This window comes from Scardinius erythrophthalmus (genome assembly GCF_964197995.2).
Source record: "Scardinius erythrophthalmus genome assembly, chromosome: 8".
Lineage (NCBI taxonomy): Eukaryota > Metazoa > Chordata > Actinopteri > Cypriniformes > Leuciscidae > Scardinius > Scardinius erythrophthalmus.
Genome location: NC_138228.1, coordinates 3782755 through 3805352, shown reverse-complemented (window position 1 = coordinate 3805352; position 22598 = coordinate 3782755). Strand labels below are relative to the sequence as shown.

The following is a 22598-nucleotide window of genomic DNA, read 5'->3' as shown; positions in this document are numbered from 1 at the left end:
AAGTAAGACAGAAAGAAGACGTGCACTAAGAATAGAGATCATGTTTATACATGCTTTCCCACAGATTATCAAATTATGATTCACACAAACACGGGACAGCCGAGAATAACTGCAGAAAAGATCAGGGGTCTTCAACCCTTTTTCCGGTCAATGACCTCTTGTGAAGTAGAGACTGAACAGGGATGACCTGCTATTATAATAATAAGTGTTGAGTTTAAAGCCTGGGTAATCATTTCATCTTTATATTTCCATATTACTGTACAATGCTCTTCAAGATTTTGGGTACAGTACAATTTTCACTAAATTAAAAATGTTCACCAAAGCCACATTTATTTTATCAAAATACAGTAAAACAGTAATATTGTAAATTATTATTACAATTTAGTTTTCTATGTGAATATATAGTAAAATGTAATTTATTCCTGTGATTACTCCAGTCTTTAGTGTCACATGATCCTTCAGAAATCAGTCTAAGATGCTGATTTGCTGCTCAATAAACATTTATTATTATTATCAATGTTGAAAACAGTTGCGCTGCTTCATATTTGTGTGGAAACCATGATGATCTTTTGATGATTAGAAAGTTTATAATACAGCATTTATTTGAAATTATAAATGTCTTTGATCAATTTAATGCATCCTTGCTGAATAAAAGTATTAATTTCTTTAAAACAAACGTGCTGACCCCAAACATTTGAGTGGTGGTGTATATGCTTTGTTACTCTTGGGAGGGTCAGCGAAGCATTTTCATAACTTTATCTTTGCTTGAAAAATGCATTTATATTGTATCTTTGTCTAATGCATATTTTCATTTTATTCACAAAAATTTGATCGAACAATAATTGCAGTGCCCGACCGATTTGTTTTTAATGAACAAATATCAGTCAGCAACAGCTTATTAAAACACGCATTCAGGTTTTCATTCCTTATCACTCACACACATCAGAACCCCTCTGTGTTTGTTTTCTTACAATATTAGAGAGACCGATAAAGATTTTATGCATTACTTCCAATTTGGGGAGGGTCAGCGAAGCATTTTCATAACTTTATCTTTGCTTGAAAAATGCATTTATATTCTATCTTTGTCTAATGCATATTTTCATTTTATTCACAAAAATTTGATCGAACAATAATTGCAGTGCCCGACCGATTTGTTTTTAATTAACAAATATCAGTCAGCAACAGCTTATTAAAATGTATGCGCTAAAACACACATTCAGGTTTTCATTGCTTTGTGCATCACTCACACACAACAGCAATAAAAATGTCGTTTCACAATATATCGCAATACAAAAACAAAAATGCAACATGTGACAATGTGACTACAGTGACAATATGTATTGTGTATAATTCACCCAAAATGAACATTTTAGTGTCAGTACTACATTAAATTGCAACTGTATATATACAATGTTAAATATAATGTATAATGCAACGGGGGAATATTTGTGGGTCCTGATAATCTCAAATATCTATCTTGCTCAGAGATCAAGCATTATTCATCTAAAATAATTCAATATTTTCAGCTTCAGAATCATGAATATTGTTATTCTGGTGTTTCTATTGTCCTGTGCTTTGGGTTTCAGCAACAAGTCCAAGACTATTCATTTACACACACCAAATTTAGCATTTTAATCAACAGTACATTTTTGTTAACCTTTTATCATATGTCTTGGAGTCTCGCAATAAAATGAGGGTGACTAATCTGAATAATAATGTTGGTTTTCTTACAGTATGAAGAATCATGTGGAGAGAGACAGATTAAGATCTCACATCTGACGCTACAAGCCCTAAACACGTCATTTGCCCTTCGCTCTGCGTTCAGGACTCACCGGTACGGCATGCCGGTCTCATACGCAACACTATCTTCTCTGGCCCGTCCACACAGCTTCAGGTACCAGCTGGTCTCCATCTCCCTGATGAGCAGCGCTCTCCTGACCCGCAGCAGCGCCGCCTGCCGGAGCTGGGCATGATCTCGGCTCTCCTGAGAGCTGCGGTGCCCGCGGTGCCCTGCCAGAGAAGCTGACGACTGCCTGCGGTGCCTGGAGGGCTCCTCGGGGCCCCTGCGACCCACCGAACCACTGCGAGCCGCGATCATGGCCGGCAGGGCCCCGTCCCGTCTGTGGAGCCCGGGGGAGTCTGGCTTCAGGCTCAGTAAAACGGCTCAATTAAAGGAGGAGTAGATTCCTGACTCACTCACTCACTCTCGCTCTTCTTTTCCTTCTCTTTCTCTTTCTCTCTCTCTCTGTGTGTGTGTGTGTGTGTGTGTGTGTGTGTTTGTGATCTTTTCTCCAGCCTCTCTTATAACCTCCCTGCGTGCCGAGGATGAAACCGGATCTGGCTGAGCTCTTGGTCCGGCTGTAGGGCTGGGTAGGGCAGAAGATAAAGTCACCAAGCTTGGGTGTAAGTGAATGCTAGCTAATGTTACTGAAGATCATATGAAATCAAAACTGGAACTGTAAAAAAAAAAAAAAAAAATCTGTTAAATTTACGGTAAAAAAATGGAAGCTGTGGTTGCCAGAGATTTACCGTAAAAAAATACGGTAGCAACATTTTCGGTTTTACAAACTTCCCTTAAATTTACAGTGAAAATCTGTTATTTCAGTATCTGATATAATGTTAATTTACCCACCTATTGAAGCATTAATATCTGTTTTGTGCCACTGTAATACACTGACAACCACCAATCACAGCAGTAACGAGAGTCACATGATCAATCAAAGCTCATCACAAGCAGCTTTTCCTTAAGAAAGATAATACTAGAAGCTTCACAGTGTCATTCACACAAACACTAAACACCATCATGCTAACACACATGACATTTTGAAAATACAATAAACATTAATTTAACAACATTACATGTAACATAAAACCCTAATGCACACAACTGATTAGAAAAAACTAAGAAAAACTATGAAGAAACAGTTGTTTCATGTGAAGTGTCACCCAGGGAATTGTGGGAATGTCAATTTACGGTTTTTCACTGTAAATTATACAATGACTTGTTCTTTTTCACTTCCCAAAACTGTAAATGTAACGGTATTTTAATTACATTAAATGTACGGTTAGATAAATCACAGTTATTCACCGTATAACGGAAACTTTAACCAATTAACAGTTTTCACTGTAGCATTTTTACAGTCTTTGACCGTTAAATCACGATCATTTACAGCTGTTAGTCCATTTGTCCTGACACTATTGGATGAGCTGGACGATGACATCACCGTTTTCTCCAGAGCTGGTTTATCGTTGAATTTGATTTACACAGTTATTGAACTGATCTCTGAACTGATTTCCCCTGAATAATGACTGTAAATCGTCTTTTTAGAGCTGCTTTACAGCAGACTGAACTCTAACCCTAACCCACTGAATCATTATTGTCCTGTTTCTCCCTGTACAGCTGCTCTGAAGCAATCTGTATTGTATAAAGCGTAAGATTTAGATTTAAGTGTCATCTATTCTATACCGTATACTCAAGTGAACTAAAAGATGATTAATGAACATTTAGCAGAGAAAATGTACAGTCTGTCCAAACTCATTTTATTTAGAGATGGAGATTCTGACAATAACCATTAAAATAAAGAAATAAACCATTAAAATATGGTAAAATTATAAGATGCCATGTATGGCTTATATAAGAAATTAAAAAGTTCTTGCCTGTGTGCCGTGACGGAAAATAAAAATAAACTTATGGATTTTACATCTTAATTTATTTGTGTTTAACAATTTGTATTTAACAACTAGAAATAATATGGGTCCTTTGGCTATAATTTGTCATCTTAAATACTGTATATTGAGTTATTTTACTAATAAAATTATATAATTTATCAACTAATACTGATATATTTAGGGTCAGTCTGAGTGTTTTTTTTTTGTTTTTTTTTATTAGCACTTTTATTCAGCAAGAATGCATTAAATTGGTCAAAAATGCCAGTAAAGACATTTATAATGGTCACCTTTATTTATATAGCTAATATGTTATAACATTACTTAATTCAAATTATGCTCTTTTGAAATTTCCATTCATAAAGCAGTCCTGGGGAAAGATGGTTTCCACAAAAAGCCATTTTTTGTGCCATTCCTATTATCACTGTAAAGCTGCTTTGAAACAGTCCATATTGTTAAAAGCGCTATATCAATATTTAAATATTTATTTAAAAATATTCTGAAGCAGTACTGTTTTCAACATTGATAATAATCAGAAGTGTTTCTTGATCAGCATATCAGAATGATTTCTGAAGGATCATGTGACACTGAAGACTGGAGTAATGATGCTGAAAATTGAAAATAAATGCAGCCTTGGTGAGCATAAGAGAAGAGATTTCCTTCAAAAGCATTTCTTTTTTAATTACCAACTTCAAACTTATGAATGACGTTGTATATCACGCACCCCACATTTTTGTCCAATAAAATGGTCTACAATAAGAACGTCCCATCCCAATAACACGAGCATAAGCTGACTACAGGGCAAGCAATTCCTTCGATATGTCCCACAAGAGTGTCCTGCTTCAACGGGAAATATGTCAACAAAGACAGGAAAGATAATTGCCATCATCAAGCCATTTCACAGGCTCTACTTTCACAGATCCCAACAATATCTCATAATCTCCTCTCAGAGTGAGTGACAGGTGCTCTGATGAAGCTCACACTCACCAAACAAACAACATTTCAAATGCTAACCTTTTTAAACACTGACTATCTATATTTAAACATAGATGCAAATATAGCCTTCGGGTCTTTGCACCATTTCTATCACGTCATGAGACCAGCGGTTTAGCTGGTAGGATACAGGTTTGGTGCTGTGACGATATCATTATCAGCCTCGCAACCTATTAACTTTCACACACACACACACACACACACACCTGAACATCTGCTTCCTATAGAAAAAATAAAATGTATCATTAGCATGTTTTAAAAAAGCAATTAAATGCCTTTTACGTTGTTAATGTGTAATCTGCCTGATAAATGCATGCTCCAGACAAGATTAATAAGGACATCATTCAACAAATTACTTGCTTGCTTCCTCAGAAAAGCGTCTTTCCCTGCCACCAAAATCAGCATAAAAATAAATCCTTCCTCAAAAAAAAAAAGTTGTTAAAATTTTCCCTCAAGTACTTTAGAAACCTTATTTCACGCTTGAGTTGAGGAGTTTGAAAGCAACCTGAAAGTCTCTCACCTGAAGGACGTCCCAAGACAGGCTCTCTTAATCAATGTCAGCAATGTGCCAGCATACGCGTGCCAATGGGCACCAAACAAGAGTGATCGATGTTCTCCGAGTCCATCAAAGCTCCTGTCAGAGGTGTGTCAAAGCTGATAACTTTTTCAAGCAGAAAAACACTGAGCAAAAGTGCAAAAAATGAAGCGATGAGATGCGAGCAAGTTCCTAGCACAAAACGGCATGTTGTTCACAATAGCAAATATGATATTTACACACATTACACGCAATAAGCTCCGATATCACCTCAGGAATTAATGGGTAATCAAATATGAATTTTTAGAGTAACTCAATGCCGCTCTTTCAGATATTTTCCGCACCCCACAGGCCCTGATCTCACGGGTCACGTTTCCAAAGATGAGTGCTATTCTTAAGGCTTAATAATTGATACAGGTAACGTCTATCTGGTCTGGCCGATGAGTGGGGTTAAGAGTATATGCGTGTGGGGTTTTGGTTTGGGCAAAGTGGTTTGCAAGATGAAAAGTGAGAGCTAGCAGAAGGAGAAGCTGAAGAAACCAGAACCCGGTCGAGTGGACCTTGGGTGTGACGTGGAGGAGAAACCGGAGCACATTGGGTCAGTGTTTGGACCGAACGCTGTCACTCACATATCTCACGCTACGGGTGAGTGTGAAACAATAAGCTGAAAATGTAAAGCTTAGACACTCATGCACAGGAACACTCATATGGGGACAGAGGTGAAAGTACTTGTGACCAGTATCCAGACACTTACGCCTCCACACATCCATCACCAGAGGTCGCGACCTCTGCACCCGGTGTCTCAGAGCTGACACTGACTACAGTTGCTGTGCCATTGCTCAAATTCTATCACAAAGCCTGTTACTATGACAGCAAACATAACATAGATCACAATTACACTCGCACATGCAAACAAAACACAAACAGACAGCTCTGAAAATGCATATGGCCCTAGAGACCAATCTAAAATAATATAAAAATAAATCTACTTCAGCTCCAGCTTCCACAATCACTTCCACATCATTGCGGAAAATATATCTGTTACTTCTCATGAGGCTTTTTAAAGTGGCCCTTGAAATAGAGAGATGGGATACGTGATTCTGTCGTTCAGAGGAACAGAGGTCGGACTTTACGGCCTCTAGAGAATCATGGCTGGACAAACTGAGAATTTAGGAATCGGCTTCCCTTTAATGCAGGAGCTGTGATTTGAGTTTAATCATCAATATCTTAAAGGGGACATGACTTTTTATTTATTTTAAATTATGATGTTCACTTATAATGTGAATAAAGTTATAACGATATATATATATACAGTATATGTATATATGGCAAAATGAGTTGCAATGAGCAAATTTTCAAAAATTAGTTATTGTTATTTTCACATTCTCTATTCAAAATGATGTATGATTTGTTGGAATCAGACAAAAAATGACTGAGCTGCAACTGTTTGAAGTTGATAGAGTCAGCAAAGTCAATTTTGAGAAAGATTGAGTTAAAGTTTTCTGAAGGATCCAAAACAAAATCACGAGCGAGAAGCAACCATACCTTAAAATCTCTGGTAATTACACCAAATTTGGCACACACACTGTGTGTATATCTACAGAAAAAATATATATTCAACTATTTTTTCCATGATACCACAATTGTTTGATTAACATTAATAAACAGACAGCCTATATTAAGACATATTGTACTGCACGGATCTAAAATAAATGTTACACATCAGATGTTTTGAAAACGTTCAAATAAAGATACTTTTAGATTGATATTTGGAGCATTGGGATCGCTAGACGAGGGCTTAATGAACAAATTTTTGTGAAAACCTCATTATATACTGTATATAATATATATATATGGAGAAAACTATTATAAATAGTCCCTCTGTCTGAAATGACCAGTTTTTAAGGCGCGCTCCTTTAAAGCTCCAATATGTAACAATTTTGTAATAAAACTTCCGAAAATAACTTGCACAGTGTGATATATTTCCTCCAGTTGTGTACTTACAATATCTCAAAAGTCTCCAAAGATTTTTTATTTCAGAGAAATTCTGATTTTAAATAACTGTCCGTCCCGGAAAAGAAATGTCGCCTCTCAGTGACGCAATGTCCGCTCTATCCTTTTTTTCCGGTGTGGACCATGTGATATTACACCACACCGGAACATCACATGGTCAAATGCGGAAGTGGTGGTTATAGCGTTGATTGCCATAGACTGTATGGTTATAGCTGTTATGGATCACGATTACTCTTTGGCGAGTATTGAGGTGACAACAAAACGAAAGCGTCCATATTCGGATACACGCAGACTGTGTGACAAACGGAGGAATAAAACCCGGATAAATATCGGCAGGCGTTTTCGAGATGGAGAGAGCTGCGCGACAATCTTGGACTTGATAGAGACTCTGCTCTCGCGAGTGTATTGATAGACAGGTAAGCAAATCAAATTTTTTTATTGTAAGTAACGTAATAGTTACAGTAAAGATGATTTTAATAGATATGAATTAATGACAAATAGCTGTAAGTTGTAACGGGATAATATAGCATAACATTTCACGTTCCTTGCAGTTCATTAATTATGATGACATAAAATAATACGATCAGACATACAGGTAATACAAAAACGAATAAATTACCTCATCCGTGATCATGATTCATTAATTCCATTTAGATACATCGCTAGATGGTGAAAACGCATTAAAAACGACATCTCCCATCGTCACCTCCTTCATAGCGTCATCAAGCTTCGCCTTTGTTATTGTTGGAAACTGCGCCCTCTTGTGGTCAATGTTTTACATATTGGAGCTTTAAGGCTTCTCAGTAAATGTCCACTGTTATGATTGGCTAACGTCACTGCATAGGAAACCGTATCAACTGCACTTGCTATTGCACACAAGTAAGGCTGCATCCAAAATTGCATACTTCCCTACTATATAGTTGGTAAAAAGCAGTATATGACAAAAGTAGTATGTTCGAATTCACAGTACTCAAAGAAAAAAAAAAAAAAGGAAAAATTTATCCGGATGACCTACTACTAGATTCTGAATTGTGCTTACGATGGACACTGAAGCCACAGGAGGGGATTTCTGAATCGCAGTGATGCTAGTAGGTCACATGATAATGACAACATGGTGAATGAATTCATTACATTCATACTACACACATTCATTTGAATACTATACTTTTTTAGAGGTCACAAAATGAGAAACTCGCTCCGTTCCCAAGGCTCTCGGCCTCGTCCTGCATGCCACAAAAACCCACATATCATACAAATGCCGCAGATCTGCACAAGCCGACCTGACTTCGAGTCCTAGCTTCTAGTTAAAACTACAATACTGTACGTACAATCCTGCACAGAACAGCTACAGTATATGGTCTCATATCCTACTATAGTACTATATTAAAAGATGTTTTTTATCCTGAGAGTAAATGCATCATTCTAACATTGTAATGAATGGGAGAGGAAATTAAGCAATGCTGAGATAGAAGAGACAGTGAAGTATAACAGGATAGAAGGAATGAAAGATCATGAGTGAGAAATAACTTGAGACATGATTATAAAAAAATTTCCAGACTGAAAATGGGGTGTTGAAATCCATTTTCTTTCCATTGACTGTGATTCGTCATCTGCTCTGAGACTAACACTTATGGTAGTTTGGCATTGAAATGACTGGTCGTGTTCTCCTCTTTAACACACTGTGAATGGGGGTCGAAAAGGTCACTCAGTCTGATATAATTCATCAAGCCAAATAATACTGAGTCACAGCCAGGAGAGCTTCAAACATAATTGTCTTGGTCCCAAGGGCTCTCATTCAGCCGAGTGATTTTATTTCAGTTGTGAAGGGTGAAGATTAAAATGAAAAAGGGTGTGATGACTGCCTCTTATCTAAAGGAGCCAAGGGAACGGCTTTATCTCTAGAGGATATGCAGAGCAGAAAAAACACAGCAGTTTCCCAAACTAGGCATGAGAGATCAAGAGAAGGAGCCAGGAATGAGATGAGCTGTCCTTCCACTCTAGAATGGTAAACAGATTCTTCTCAGCCACTGTGTGGCAAAGCTTTCCTGACAATCTGGTGTCTAATTACTCAGTATGCCATTCTAACCAGACACAACAGCTGTTCACAGGCTCCAGTTCTCTCCACACACACTTTTAGATTCACTCTGCAGTGTTTCACACAGGGTCCAAAGCTAACAATGATTTGGGGCCAGATTTACCAACAGCTCGCTCCAGCGCAAACCCTCTTTTGGCATTAAAAAAAAGCTACTGTCAGGATTTACTAAAGACACACAGTGAAAAATTAGCGCGGACATTATTGCATATGCATTTGTTGGGAGGAAAGTATTTAAATGGATCATGCAAGGTGATTTACACTAGTCAATTTACAGGTATTTGCACCATTAGTTACCTCCTTAAAAAAGCATGTCTTAAACCAGATGCTAATTTGCGCTGTTCTTGGTAGATTGCGTTGGTCATTATGGAAATGATCCGGCTGAGTGTGTGTTCTTTAATTTGCGCACAGCTCATTGGCCACTGATGCAACAGCAACCAATCAGCTGCACTATATGTAGAAAATGATGTGATCGCTACCAAATGAGTTAAGGACCTGTCAGCCTGCGCCATCTAGAGTTCATGCCAGAACTAGCTATTTTTCCATCGCTATGTCCCTTTAGGGGCTCTATATAGGTTCCACATTACACATGGTTTCAGTATAATGAGATGTATTTTAATGAAGTAAATTGGACACGCTCTTTTTAAGTTATCCTAACATAATTCAGTCATATTAGCTTAATACTAGCCTGTTCTTTTAGCTTAGATGCATGCTTGAATCATGTTAGTTCTATGCAATCGAATCAAGTTATAACGTTTTGTAAAATTTTGATGGTTTATGTTGTTACTTAAGGTTTTATTTCATTTTCAATAAAACAAAAAGCTTTATAGCCTTTATTTCATTAGTTGAACCATGTGTCCTTTAAACTACCCTTAATGCCACTGCAATGTAGAATACATAGCTTAAAATATGACTCTTATTGAAATTACAAGCATGACTTTACCTATAGGATAATTGAATAAGAGACAAGAAACGTAACAGAGACGTTTTAGGTAGATTATGCATACGATTAAAAGTGAATGTGTGCATTTTTTTAAATAAAAATATTATTTGCAAATAGTTCAAATACTTTACAATAAGATCTTATTTTAAATTCTTCCATTTATTTTTTATCCATAAAATGGTTACGGGATTGATTTACAAGTCAATATGTGATTCAAAAGCCGACGCTACAAGCTGATAAAGTGACAGTGTGTGTTTTACCCCCCTTTCTTTCTTTCCCATATTTTTCTCCCATGTTTACTGTTGTCACTGTGTTCGACAGCTTCAGTAATCTAATATGACGTGTTGCTGCTTTACATAAAAGTCTTTGTTCAGTCAGTTTGTCTCAAAGAGAGAGAAACGAGTGAAATGACTGCCATCCAACAGTCAAATCACATCACATCACTCCAGCAACAATGAGAGAAGAGCGAGTGAAGATGACCATCACTGGGCAGCTCCTCCTGCTGGTCACACACACACTCTTTTAAACACTAATCTACCATGACAGCAGAGGAATGTAATTATCAGCTTTCTTGGGAAAAGCATCCCAAAAAGAAAATGTCCAAATGTTTCAGGAATGCATATTGCTATAATGCATCATAACGGTGCTCTATGAGAGTTTGCTCAACAATATTCATTAATAATAATTCAATATTCAGTCTTTATTGCAGCAGATGTTAGATCTGATCATGAGTTTTGCTCACCTGTAGGGCAATTTTGAACCTCTGCGACATCTGTCAGAGTCATCTGTCATATCTCGGTCTGCCTCCATTTTATCTAGATATTTACCCCACCTGGAAAACATACAAATACAACGCTCTGAGAAATAACGTAAGTCTCTCAGCAGTTCCTGTCAGTAAAACGACAATCTGTTTATGCTGATTATCTTGGTAAAGTACTTGAGCTTGATGGATGGTTATTGAATTTATTTTTAACTGTCATTATAAAATATAACAAAGGTGCCCTTGCGACTGGCTAGGGGGTTTATTTATTTATATATTTTTGATCATCAGCTACAAAATAACATTTTTCATTGTAAACTGTACAATTATATATAAACTATTTGATCAGCCAACCATTAAACGAGTGTGAAAAGGGTTTAAAAATGAAAGAGTTTAGTGCATTGCGCAAAATACATTTTTTGAAACTGTGTGAAAAGATACTGAAAACTGTTTAGCAAGTATGTTTTAAAGTCCCCGATCGCACACCTCAACCTTTTAGTTTTGTCCTCCTTTGAGAGGGTTCAGTAATCTGACAGACTGAGAAACCCAGCAGATACCCTGTGAACTGAAGGACAACCCCTGGCATGAAGCCCACCCATAGTAGCATGCGCATGCATCCCAACACTTCCCACTGGATTGCATCCATTATTAATCTCACCCCTTTAATGAGTTGCTCACAAAGACCTGATGAATTATTAAAATCATACCTTGACAGGCTTTATCACTGCTCAGTGTTTTCAGTGGTCAGTCCAGAGATGAATGGCCACTTGGCCTTTCTGTCAAGAGTCAAGACCTTATTTAAGCATTTTGTTTACACCACATCCAGTTACCCAGGCGCACACACACACACACACACACACACACACACACATAGACTAAACAAGTCTTCCTCAGGCACGCTGGGCTATTCCTCACTGACGGTGTGTTGTTACACGTCCAATTATAGAAGAATATCATCACTCCACAAAGCATCTAGAGTGGCATCAAGTGAACTATGCAGACTCATTCTCTCTGACACACCACTGTAAATATTGTGCATCCAAGGATTTTGCAACAATGGTATTTTTTTTTTTTTTTTTTTGGTCTTTATTGAAACAGTAGTAGTAGTACAGTAGTAGTAGTAGTTTGATCCAAAAGTGTGAAAAACCTTGTATTTAGCTAATTTTCTAATTTGAAAAGGGTTAAAAAAAGTTTCATTGATAGTTTTTCAGCGTTAATAATTATATAGTATTCAATATTCATATAGTATTTAAATTTATTTTTCAAAATCTTTCAACTTTTTTTTGCCTTAAATCCTCATATTTGGAGACTTTTTACTCTGCTGTGTCTATTTTATGTTAGACATATTAAAGGTACACTTTGTAACTTTTTACGCTAGCGGTAAAAAACAAACCTGAAACATTGTTTTGGTTGTGCTTCGGCTCTGAGTTACTGCAGCGCGGATGAATATGAACCTTCACAATAGATAATGCTTTACAGTGAACTGTTAGAGAGCTACATATGGCAAATTATCTGTTCAATACAACATCTTACTCACCTGTCGACTAATAATTAATTACGTTTCTCTTTTACGTTTCGAATCCCTCAGTTCTCACCATCTCCAAAGAGCCAAACCAATGTTGATTCTTGTTTTATTAAGAGCTCTGTCGCTTTCTCTTTTTGTTTATTCTTCTTATCTGGTGTGTGTCGGTTGGCAGACAGTCTTAAATGGTGCATTCCCGCCACCTACTGGATAGGAGGGTGAAGCGCATAATTGTCCCTCAGTCCGTTCTAAGCTTGTTAGTTTTTTATACTCATATTCCCAGCAATCCTTCAAGACTTTCTTACCTAAATGACTATCCAAATGTCCTTTTAAAACGGGTGATTCCCCAGAGCCAGAGTTCAGAGATTTAGCTGCTCCTCCGCGAGCAACTTTTCTCTATTTACGGATATAACGAGAGATATTCATCTGACGTATTTAGGCTACGCAATTTCGCGCGAAAACCATCCCGACAGCTCTGAAATATAAACACAACTTACCATAGTGAATCAGGGTAGGACAAAGACACGTTTTGGAGAAGAATTAATAATGTATTGACTCATTATTTAAATTTTGATCATTTTGAGCAAAGAAATTTTGTAACAGATCTAAAATAATGCTAATAAACTTTAGTCACATCACTGGTTCTATAAAGCATGAACTGTCAGAGGTTTTAATCACCAAATCTCTGTCTGGTAACAAAAAAAAAGTATATTAAAAAAGGACATTGGTAGTTTATTGTAACTTTATTTTATGAATAAGATAAAGACAAAGCAATACATAATCAGTATTGTTTATGAGTGAAGATCTTAGTGGAGTCCTGTTCAGAATGAAGTGTAGCACTAACCAGTTCACATTAGATGCAGTTTGTGTATGAATCCATTGTGCCTCCCATATTTATCTAAAACACACCCAGTCTAATCTAAATCTGAAAATTCATTTTCAAATTCAGAAATAAATTGACAGCAGTTTACAGATTTTTTCTCAAAAATAGACTTCATTGTATGTTAGCAAAACTATTACAATAGTTATTTTATATAACAACTGACTGAGAACAACTAGGACAGTTTAATCTGTGTCATCTCCAGCGCAGAGATCTCAGTTTATGAACTTTCACTGCTTCCACCTGCTGGCAGACCTCAGCATCACATTTACCTCTTTATTGCCATGCTTTTAAGACTAAAATTGGTCTCTGAAAAGATTTGTTTTATTTTTTAAAGATCAAATCAATGCATTTTTTTGCATGTAATTGAACAGCTAAGCTACACTAGTCATAAAAACATCCCTGAGTGCTCATTTAAAGGGCTCATATCATGAGGAATCTTTTTTTTTCTGTTTTCCCTTTATTTGCCTTTTTCCTCTCTTTTATAGTGTATCTGTTGTGTAAAATAAATAAAATAATAATAATAACATTTTCCCAGACCATTTCATATATATAATTAGTGTATATAATATGAAACCTGTAACTCTCAAAATGCCCTCTCATTAAAGGAATTCATGGTTTCATATTTATTATTAAATTCAATTCAATTATGTATCATGTTTTACATGGATTCATCATTATGAGTGTTGCGACTTTCTTCAAAAGTTTGATATTTTGACTTTTTGTTTGCCTCTACAGGTTGAGCATCTGCTTATTAACATTTTATGGTATATAACTAAGCTCCAAAAATTATCCTCCACAGATTTATGATGTCAAATGAAAACATGGGAATGTAAAAAAAACCTGTACTTGACAGCAAACCCACAGTCAGATATTAATTCTGCAGAGCATGTCAACTTTTTGCAGTTTAAATAAATAAATAAAAGCATCCTTCTAGGGGTTAGAGATGGTGAAACATTTTCATAAAACTAAATTGGATTATACATAGACATCATATAAAATGGTAAGTACGATGCAACCCCCTTAAAAGTCCTTTACTGTTATTCATATTCTGTCTTAGATCAAATTTAATGTAAAATCGTGAAATATGGCAGAGTCCGATATAAAAAGGCTTCAGAGTGACATGGTAGATCGTTTTTGGGGAGTGGCTTCAGTCATCTAGAGACACAGTGGACACAGTGGACACAGTGGCTTCATTAGCGGCGCTGCTGGTGGTGGCGAGCGAAACGGCCGCGTCACGTGACTTGGGTCGAGGAATCATCATCTCCTCTTTGTTCCTCTCCGGTTTGACTAGCAGCACGTAGCACTTGGGGATGAAGACGCACGCGAGCAGGCCGAAGCTGGACGCCAAGATAGCGAAGATCTGCACCGCCACCATGAATTTCCCCCGCGTGCTCAGATAGGCGGGAACGAAGGAGATCCAAACGATGAAAAACACCAGCATGCCAAAGGTCACGCTCTTGCCCTCATTAAAGTGGTCTTCCAACTTCCGTGCCACAAAAGCAAAAGCGAAGGCCAGCAGAGCCAAAAGAATGTCATAAGCGAAGATGGAGCAGATGAAGATGATGTTTCCGGTGTCGCACTCCAGGATGATCTTGATGTTCTGGGCGGCTGTGTTTTTAACGGGGTGTGGAGGCATCAGGATCAGCCACACGGTGCAAGCCACCGCTTGGATCAGGGTGCCCACTATCATCATCGCCCTCTGGTGCCTGGGATGTATGGGATCCACGTCATTCTTCTGAGGAATAGCTGGAGCGAAGACGGCAGTGTCGGGACTCTGTTCGGCAGCCGCCGCCGCCGCTTTTGCTGCCCGTGTCGCAGCTTTGACCGCTTTTACAGCTCTGGCTCTCAGCATGAGCAGAGCAGATTTCCCCATTAATGAAGAGAGGACCAGAGCAAAGCCTACAGCCAACGCCACCTGACTGGTCATGCACGACCACATCTGAGGCTCCCCGAGGAACGCGATGGAGCTGAGGAAGGTGATCACCAAACCCAGCAGCAGAGAGAAGCTGAGCAGAGCGTCGTTGGCATTCACCAGAGGTGTGTTGAGGTGCATCAAGAAGATGATCGCGACTACAATAGCAGCCAGAGCCCCGAACGCCGCGATGGCGATCAGCGTGATCCCGAGAGGTTCGGAGAAGCCCAGGAATTCAATGATCTTCGGCACACACTCGTCATGATTGGCGTTGGACCAGTAGTCCTCGTCGCATAGGATACAGCCTCGTGCATCTGTTGGAAGAGTTATTAAAGGGTTAGTTCACCCAAAAATGTAAATTCTGTCAGTGATTACTCTGCCTCATGTTGTTCCAACCCCGTAAGACTTTCGTTCATCTTCGGAACACAGATTAAGATATTAGAAAGACAAAAAAATGTCCAGAGTGCTCAGGGAGTTCAATAAAAAGTGTTTGAAGGTGCTCTTTGGGGTCGGAAATTCAAATAAATGTAGGAAAGAGAAGATCCAAGGCACTCTTCTTCAAAATTATTTAAAAAGCCTTTATTTAACTGGCTATATCATGGTAGAAAATTTAAAAGACATGGAGGAAAAACACCCTGAAGAAGGCTGTTTGTGCCGCTACGCGTGGGTTGCTTTTTTCCCCATGTCTTTTACATTTTCTACCATGATATAGCCAGTTAAATAAAGGCTTTTTAAATAATTTTGAAGAAGAGTGCCTTGGATCTTCTCTTTCCTACAAATTCATCCTGTTACACTACGTGAACTCACTCAGAGAAACACAGAAGAAAATGAAGAGTTGAATAAAGTCTTTTTTTTTGCGCACAAAAAGTATTCTCGTCGCTTGATAAACTTAAGGTTGAGCCACTGTAGTCACTTGGACTATTTTAACAATGTCTTTACTAACTTTCTGGGATGGCAGATGTTGATTACAGAGAAGCCTATGGAGGAGTGAGACAGCTCTCAGATTTAATCAAAAATATCTTAATTTGTGTTCTGAAGATGAACGAAAGTCTTACGGGGTTGGAACAACATGAGGGAGATTAATTACTGACTTATTATTTTTGAGTGAACTAACCCTTTAAAAATGACTAAATAGAAAATAAGGAACCATTAAAAGTAAAGACTGATTGAATAAAGTCATGACCTGTAGTGTTTGAGATCTCTCCGTCTGCGCAGGGGATGCAGTCGAAGCAACAGACCGGCTCTCCCTGCCGGATACCCATCCTGGTGCCGGGCTGGCAGCGTTCACTGCACACAGAGCGAGGCGTCTGGGACACGAGACAAACAACCCGTTCTTCAGTTTATCTTCTATACGATTCCACACGCAATAATGAGAGTCAGACTTTAACCGTCGATTACTTTAAAACATTGTACTGGATTTTTTAGGTACAGTCGAATACAAGATGGATGGATGGATGGATGGATGGATGGATGGATGGATGGATGGATGGATGGATGGATGGATGGATGGATGGATGGATGGATGGATGGATAGATAGATAGATAGATCGTTAGATGGATAGATGGATAGATGGATAGATGGATAGATGGATAGATGGATAGATAGATAGATGGATAGATGGATAGATAGATAGATGGATAGATAGATAGATAGATAGATAGATAGATAGATAGATAGATAGATAGATAGATAGATTCTTTACTATATAATCTCATTTATAATCAGACTAAATTACACATCCTCACCTCGAGAACATCATTGTTCCATATGATAGAGGCATTGTTTATAGTCAGCATGTCGTCAGCCGGTGCCGTGCTGTTATAGTAACCGATCTGTGTGTATGTGATCTCTCCGTCGGAATCACTCTGCCAGTTTAAGATTTCATAAAAGCCTTTCACTTCTCCATCAGTGAAGAATATCTCCTCTCCGGTGTGAGGGACGGTGAATCTCAGGTTCTTCATGTAGTACATGAGCTGAACACAGAGCACATACAGGTTATAAATTAGTAGATTTTAAAAAGTACAAGGTTATGTTTGCATGCAACTTTTGTTTCAATCGGAATTAATTAAGTGTTTACATGAACGATAAACATGTGATCGGGTTAATGTGCGCGTTTATACGTCACAAGCTTTAAAGTGGAATAGATTTTTTGACATATATGCACACTGCACTACAGAGTTTCCTGCTGTTTGAACAACCATTCTCTTACATTGGTTCTTAATTTGTTTTAAACAGCAGACTTAAAATTGATCGATTTCTGATCATAATGGGAGTAAATGAGTTGATCACGCATTAAAAATAGAAAAGTAGAAAAGGATGAACCACCACTTCCAATCCGATCGAAATTTAATTCGGATCGAGCTCAGCTCATGTTTACATGAAGGCTTTTCAGTCCGGTTGAGCCGTCAATCCGATTACTAATGGATTACTTGGTTGCATGTACACTAAACGTGTGTGTGTGTGTGTGTGTGTGTGTGTGTGTGTCATACCTGCCAAGGCTCGAATGCGTTAATGTCAGGGCATGTGCCGCTATCAAACGGGCTACTTTCATTTTTACAGACCTCGAGGTTATGTAGGGCGTGCGCCACGGCATATACAGCCTTATACACGTTATACGTGATCCTTAACTGAGACACATCTGAGTATGTATTATTCAGCTTGTCTATCATCTCTTCTCCAGTGCATCTCCTCATGCCTCTCAAAACCTGCTTATAACTCATAGTGCAGTTAAAGACAATCCCCCAAAACTCTTCAGCCAGAGTGTCATTATATGGATTGACAGCCAGAAGGTGCTCTTTCAGGCCGGGGATATCGGCACGCTTCACCGCAAACCCGATGGTTCCCCCCAGGACGGGCAGAATGTCGGGGTGGCGGGAGATGGCGGCCGATGTGACCCAGGCCTCGCTGGCGATCCACGTGCGGTTGGTGATGTTGTGAAGCAGCAGTTCCTCCAATAAAGGACTCAGATCCACATCCGAGGAGAACACCACGATGATCTTAGCCGTGGACTCCACCACCGCCTGCGCGATGCGCTGCATGGCCTCCGGGTTGGAGGTCTTGGGAAGGGTTTCGGAGAAGGATATACACACTCCCGCCTCCTCCACCACCTCCTTGAACCTCTTAATGCCGTATTTCCCGTAATCGTCCTCGGCCGCGATGGTGCCCACCCAGGTCCAGCCGAAGTGAAGCACTAGTTTGGCCATGGCCACGGACTGGTGCTCATCGCTCGGGATGGTGCGGAGGAAGGTGGGATACTGAAACCGGCTCTCCAGAACCGAGCAGGACGACGCGTAACTCATCTAGGGAGGAGGAAAGACAAACCAGGCTCGGTTTAACACTCAGACGCATTTGTGGTTGGGTTTCTTGCTAAAATTCTTACTATAAGGTGTAAAAAATTATTCCTATAAATAGGCAAGAACATGAATGATCAAAATCATATTTTTAGAAATATATAGGCCTATACTCTTTCTATTCATGCTGATTTCACACAGATTTGAAAAGCTTTTATCCCATTTTCAAGAAAAGCTTAAATTTATGCTTTAAAATAATACATTTAAAATAATAATAATTTCTATCATTTCTACTAAATGAGGTTTCTTTTTAAGTAATAAATCATAAATGTCATTTTAAAATGTTATTACATGACTTTTGCCTCAATAAACTCCTAATGACTGCTTATTAATAGTTAGTAAGGAAGTTATTAAATTTAGATATAGGGATGTAGAATACGGTCATGCAGAATAAGGCATTAATATGTGCTTTATGAGTACTAATAAACAGCCAATATCCAAGTAATATGCATGCTAATAAGCGACTAGTAGTTATATCATATTACTAGGATATATAGTGAGAATTTGACCCTATATTCTAAAAAATGCTGAGTTGTTTCAACCCAATTTTGGGTCAAATATAGACAAACCCAGTCGTTGGGTTAAATTTTTTAATTAAATATTTAACCCAACGTTTAGGTTTGTCCATATTTGACCCAAAATTGGGTTAAAACAACCCAGCCTTTTTGTGTTACCATGTTTTTTTAATTCAGAAATGTATTAAAGTCATGGCATTTTATGTGTTTTTCATAAATTAACAGATTTTGACCTTAAAAATGAGGGTTATCTTATGTCATTGCCCAAATAGAGTGCTAGATGAAAGGTACTTGTGGGAAGTAGTAGAGTCCGAGTATCCTGGCAGTGGCGATGGACAGATCCGATCCTCCGGCGCCCACGAGGGCCGAGAAAGGAGGCCCGTCCCCGCAGCGGTAGTTCGGCACGGCCTCGTCCTGGCCCGTCAGAAGGGTCAGCGTTCCCTCCACGGCTTTGGAAATGGTGAAACAGGAGTCATAGATGACGTACCCCAGCTCAGTTCTGGGGAGCAGGTCCGTTCTCTTGTTGATCTCGTTCAGGGCGAACACCATCGTCTGAGCCCAGCGGAAAGTGCGGAAGTTAAAGCTGAGGGGGAATTCACACGTTAGAGTGATGATTCATTTCAGATTATTCAATTAAGTGAGCGAAATGTTTAGATTTAATGAAACTGAATGCATTTGCTTTTTATATCTTGTATATATAATCAAATTATGATTAAATTCATGTTAATGTTGGCCTTCCTTATTTCTCCAATATAGATCTATTTAACAGAGGATACTTGGTCCACTTTAGACATTCTACTAACTATATAAGTAACTTTGCAACTCCATGTCAGCTAACAGTCATTAGAGTATTAGTAGATCGTATGCTTAATATCTGCTAAAGCTTTATTTTGATGCTCCTGAACCGACGTTCTTCAGGGGCGTTTCCTCCGAGGAGGCAAGGGAGGCAGTGCCTCCTCAAAAAACATTGGATGAGGAAATAATCGATATTACAAAAATAAAACAATGCAAATATTACAAAATGTGACATTAAAAAGTATATAAATCACTCATTTTTTCTAATCTAGTTACAGCGGGACGCCTTGTCTCTCTTGCCTCCCCTGAGCCTATTGACTTTTAACTCTTTCCAGCCACCGCCAGCATTTTTGATCATGAAAGTTTCATGGCCCTCAAAATATTTTGTTGTATGAATATCTGAATATGCAATATATCAAAAGAAAGAGGTGATGCTCTACGTTTAAACAACAACAACAAAAAACATTTTTTTCTATAAAATGTATTTTAAAAAAGTGTAGACTTTTAGACTATGCGCCAGAGAAACGAGGGCGCCGCCATCTTTAGAACATTGTCTTTTAACTTTCGTTTTCCGGTCGCTCTGTATATTTCTATGGCGCTGCTGTCCAGGAGTAATTAGCCTTTGAAGAGGATTTACTTAATGTAAAGTTAACGAAAGTTATCATGAGGACTGTGATGTTTAAAGCAGATGTCTTAACAAATGTCAGTAGACCGGGAAGATTTTAAAACGAGCCGTTCATTAATAAACACGCAGAATCGCTGTGAAAATACAGACCGGAAGTCAAAAGACAACTAGCACAGCGCTGAAAAGGGGCGGGGCTACATAAGGTCTATAACAAGAGAGAGCCTAAGTCCCGCCCCTCCGCTTCCGGCTCATGGGACCTTATTTCGGAAAAAATATGTATGGTAGTCAATGGCGAAAGACAACTTATCTTTTATTCCATCTGAACTGTACCCTGAATTACAAATATGATGTTTGTCAATTTAAAAGATAATTATGAAAGTCAAGAAAGTCGCAGTTTGTCATAAAACAGAAGAGTAACGTTTAGTTTTATGTGAAAATCGCTCAATGAACTACATCTCTCGTCTCGCACTATGTACGTCACCGTTGCTCGTATGTGTGCAGTCTGGTACAAAACACTCGTAACGTTACGTTACGATTATAACGCAAGACTATAGAAAAATGTCAGACGTTAGCTTCAGTAAAGTTAGCTTCATTCATTGAGAGAAAAGGTATGACGTCACATGTGCGCCTTTTGGGTTTGTAGTCTTTGTAATTACACATTACACAGCACTATTCAAACGAGATCAAAATATTTGTTGTCTCTCGCCATTGACTACCATACAATATTTTTCCGAAATAAGGTCCCATGGTGGTCGACCGGAAGGGGAGGGACTTAGGCTCTCTATGAAAACACAGAAAGCCGGAAATTTCCATCAATGGTGAGGAAAGGGTTAATAGACCCCCTAAAGCATGCGCTGTGATCGTCTATAGCTGTGATTGGGTATAATCGGTTATGATTGGTTCGTGCCACAAATCACACCTCTTGTTTTCGTGCGAATCGGCCTGAATAAAGAAAATGATTGTGTTTGTGGGAAGACTAATAAAAAAGTAAGTAAACCACTCACCCATTCAGATATCACTGCTTTAGGTCACGTCAAAATCAAACTTGAAATGGATTGAAAACACGATGACTGTGGGGTTTTAGTGAGCATCAGCTTGGGGAAATTAAAGGTACATCTTCGTGTCTGTGACCAGTGTTTACCGAGCTTGATGACTGATGAAAATAAGTTTACTTTTAAAAAGAACAGCTGAACGTTAGCTCACAAATAAAATATATTGTTTAAATTGTTACTTTCTTTAAATATAATTTTTGGAATAAATGTAAAAACACTAACTTGATGAGATTCATACTTGGTTTTAATAAATAGAACATTAATTAAGAGAGTTGGTTGATATGTTGCTGCAAAGTTACTTATAAATGTCTAAAGTGGACCAAATAAAGTGTAACCACATGTAATACCAACTTCTACCACTACACTGTACCAGTCAGGTTGATTGGCATTGTGCAACAAGTTATTTTCCATTGATTAGTTTATGTAACATAAAAGTGGTCTCTCGGGAGGATAAACTGTAATTATTCCTTAGACTACAGTTTAATTAATTTTGCATGATGAATGATGATCTTTAAGATGCAAGAATACAATTAATAGTTTGCAATTCATCTTTTTTCGTTAATAATACCAATACATTTCTGAAATAACGACAAGCAATTAAAAAGTATGCACTTAACGTGGCAGTGCACATCATCACATATCGCATATCGACTGATAATGAGAGTTTTCTCTTGTAAAATGTTAAAGCTAGTGTCTTACCCCTCGCAGTCGGAGGACTCTGGAGGGATGGTGTTGTTGACGTCCGTTGAAACCAGGCGTTGATGAACTGGAAACATGCCACCAACAACCACTGTCCGTTTCACCACCTCTTTATAACCCTGGAGGTTGAACTTGGCCTTGAGTTTACAGCTCGCCTCGGCATCGGTGGATGTGTAGAGGAAACAACTAACACAGAAAACTAACAAAAGCCGTCTTTTGGAGCTCAATCCGGTTAAATCCAT

General features: G+C 38.4%; 1 protein-coding gene across 1 annotated transcript; it reads right to left on the bottom strand.

Moving 5' to 3' along the window:
- Positions 1-14549: 14549 nt before the first annotated feature.
- Positions 14550-22598, bottom strand: vmn2r1 (vomeronasal 2, receptor 1; the record flags this gene model as incomplete). Its single annotated transcript, XM_081372315.1, has 6 exons — positions 14550-15633; positions 16503-16626; positions 17066-17293; positions 17810-18619; positions 19477-19768; positions 22357-22598. The coding sequence occupies 6 exons, from the start codon at positions 22596-22598 to the stop codon at positions 14555-14557; spliced, it is 2775 nt and encodes a 924-aa protein (XP_081228441.1). The 3' UTR covers positions 14550-14554.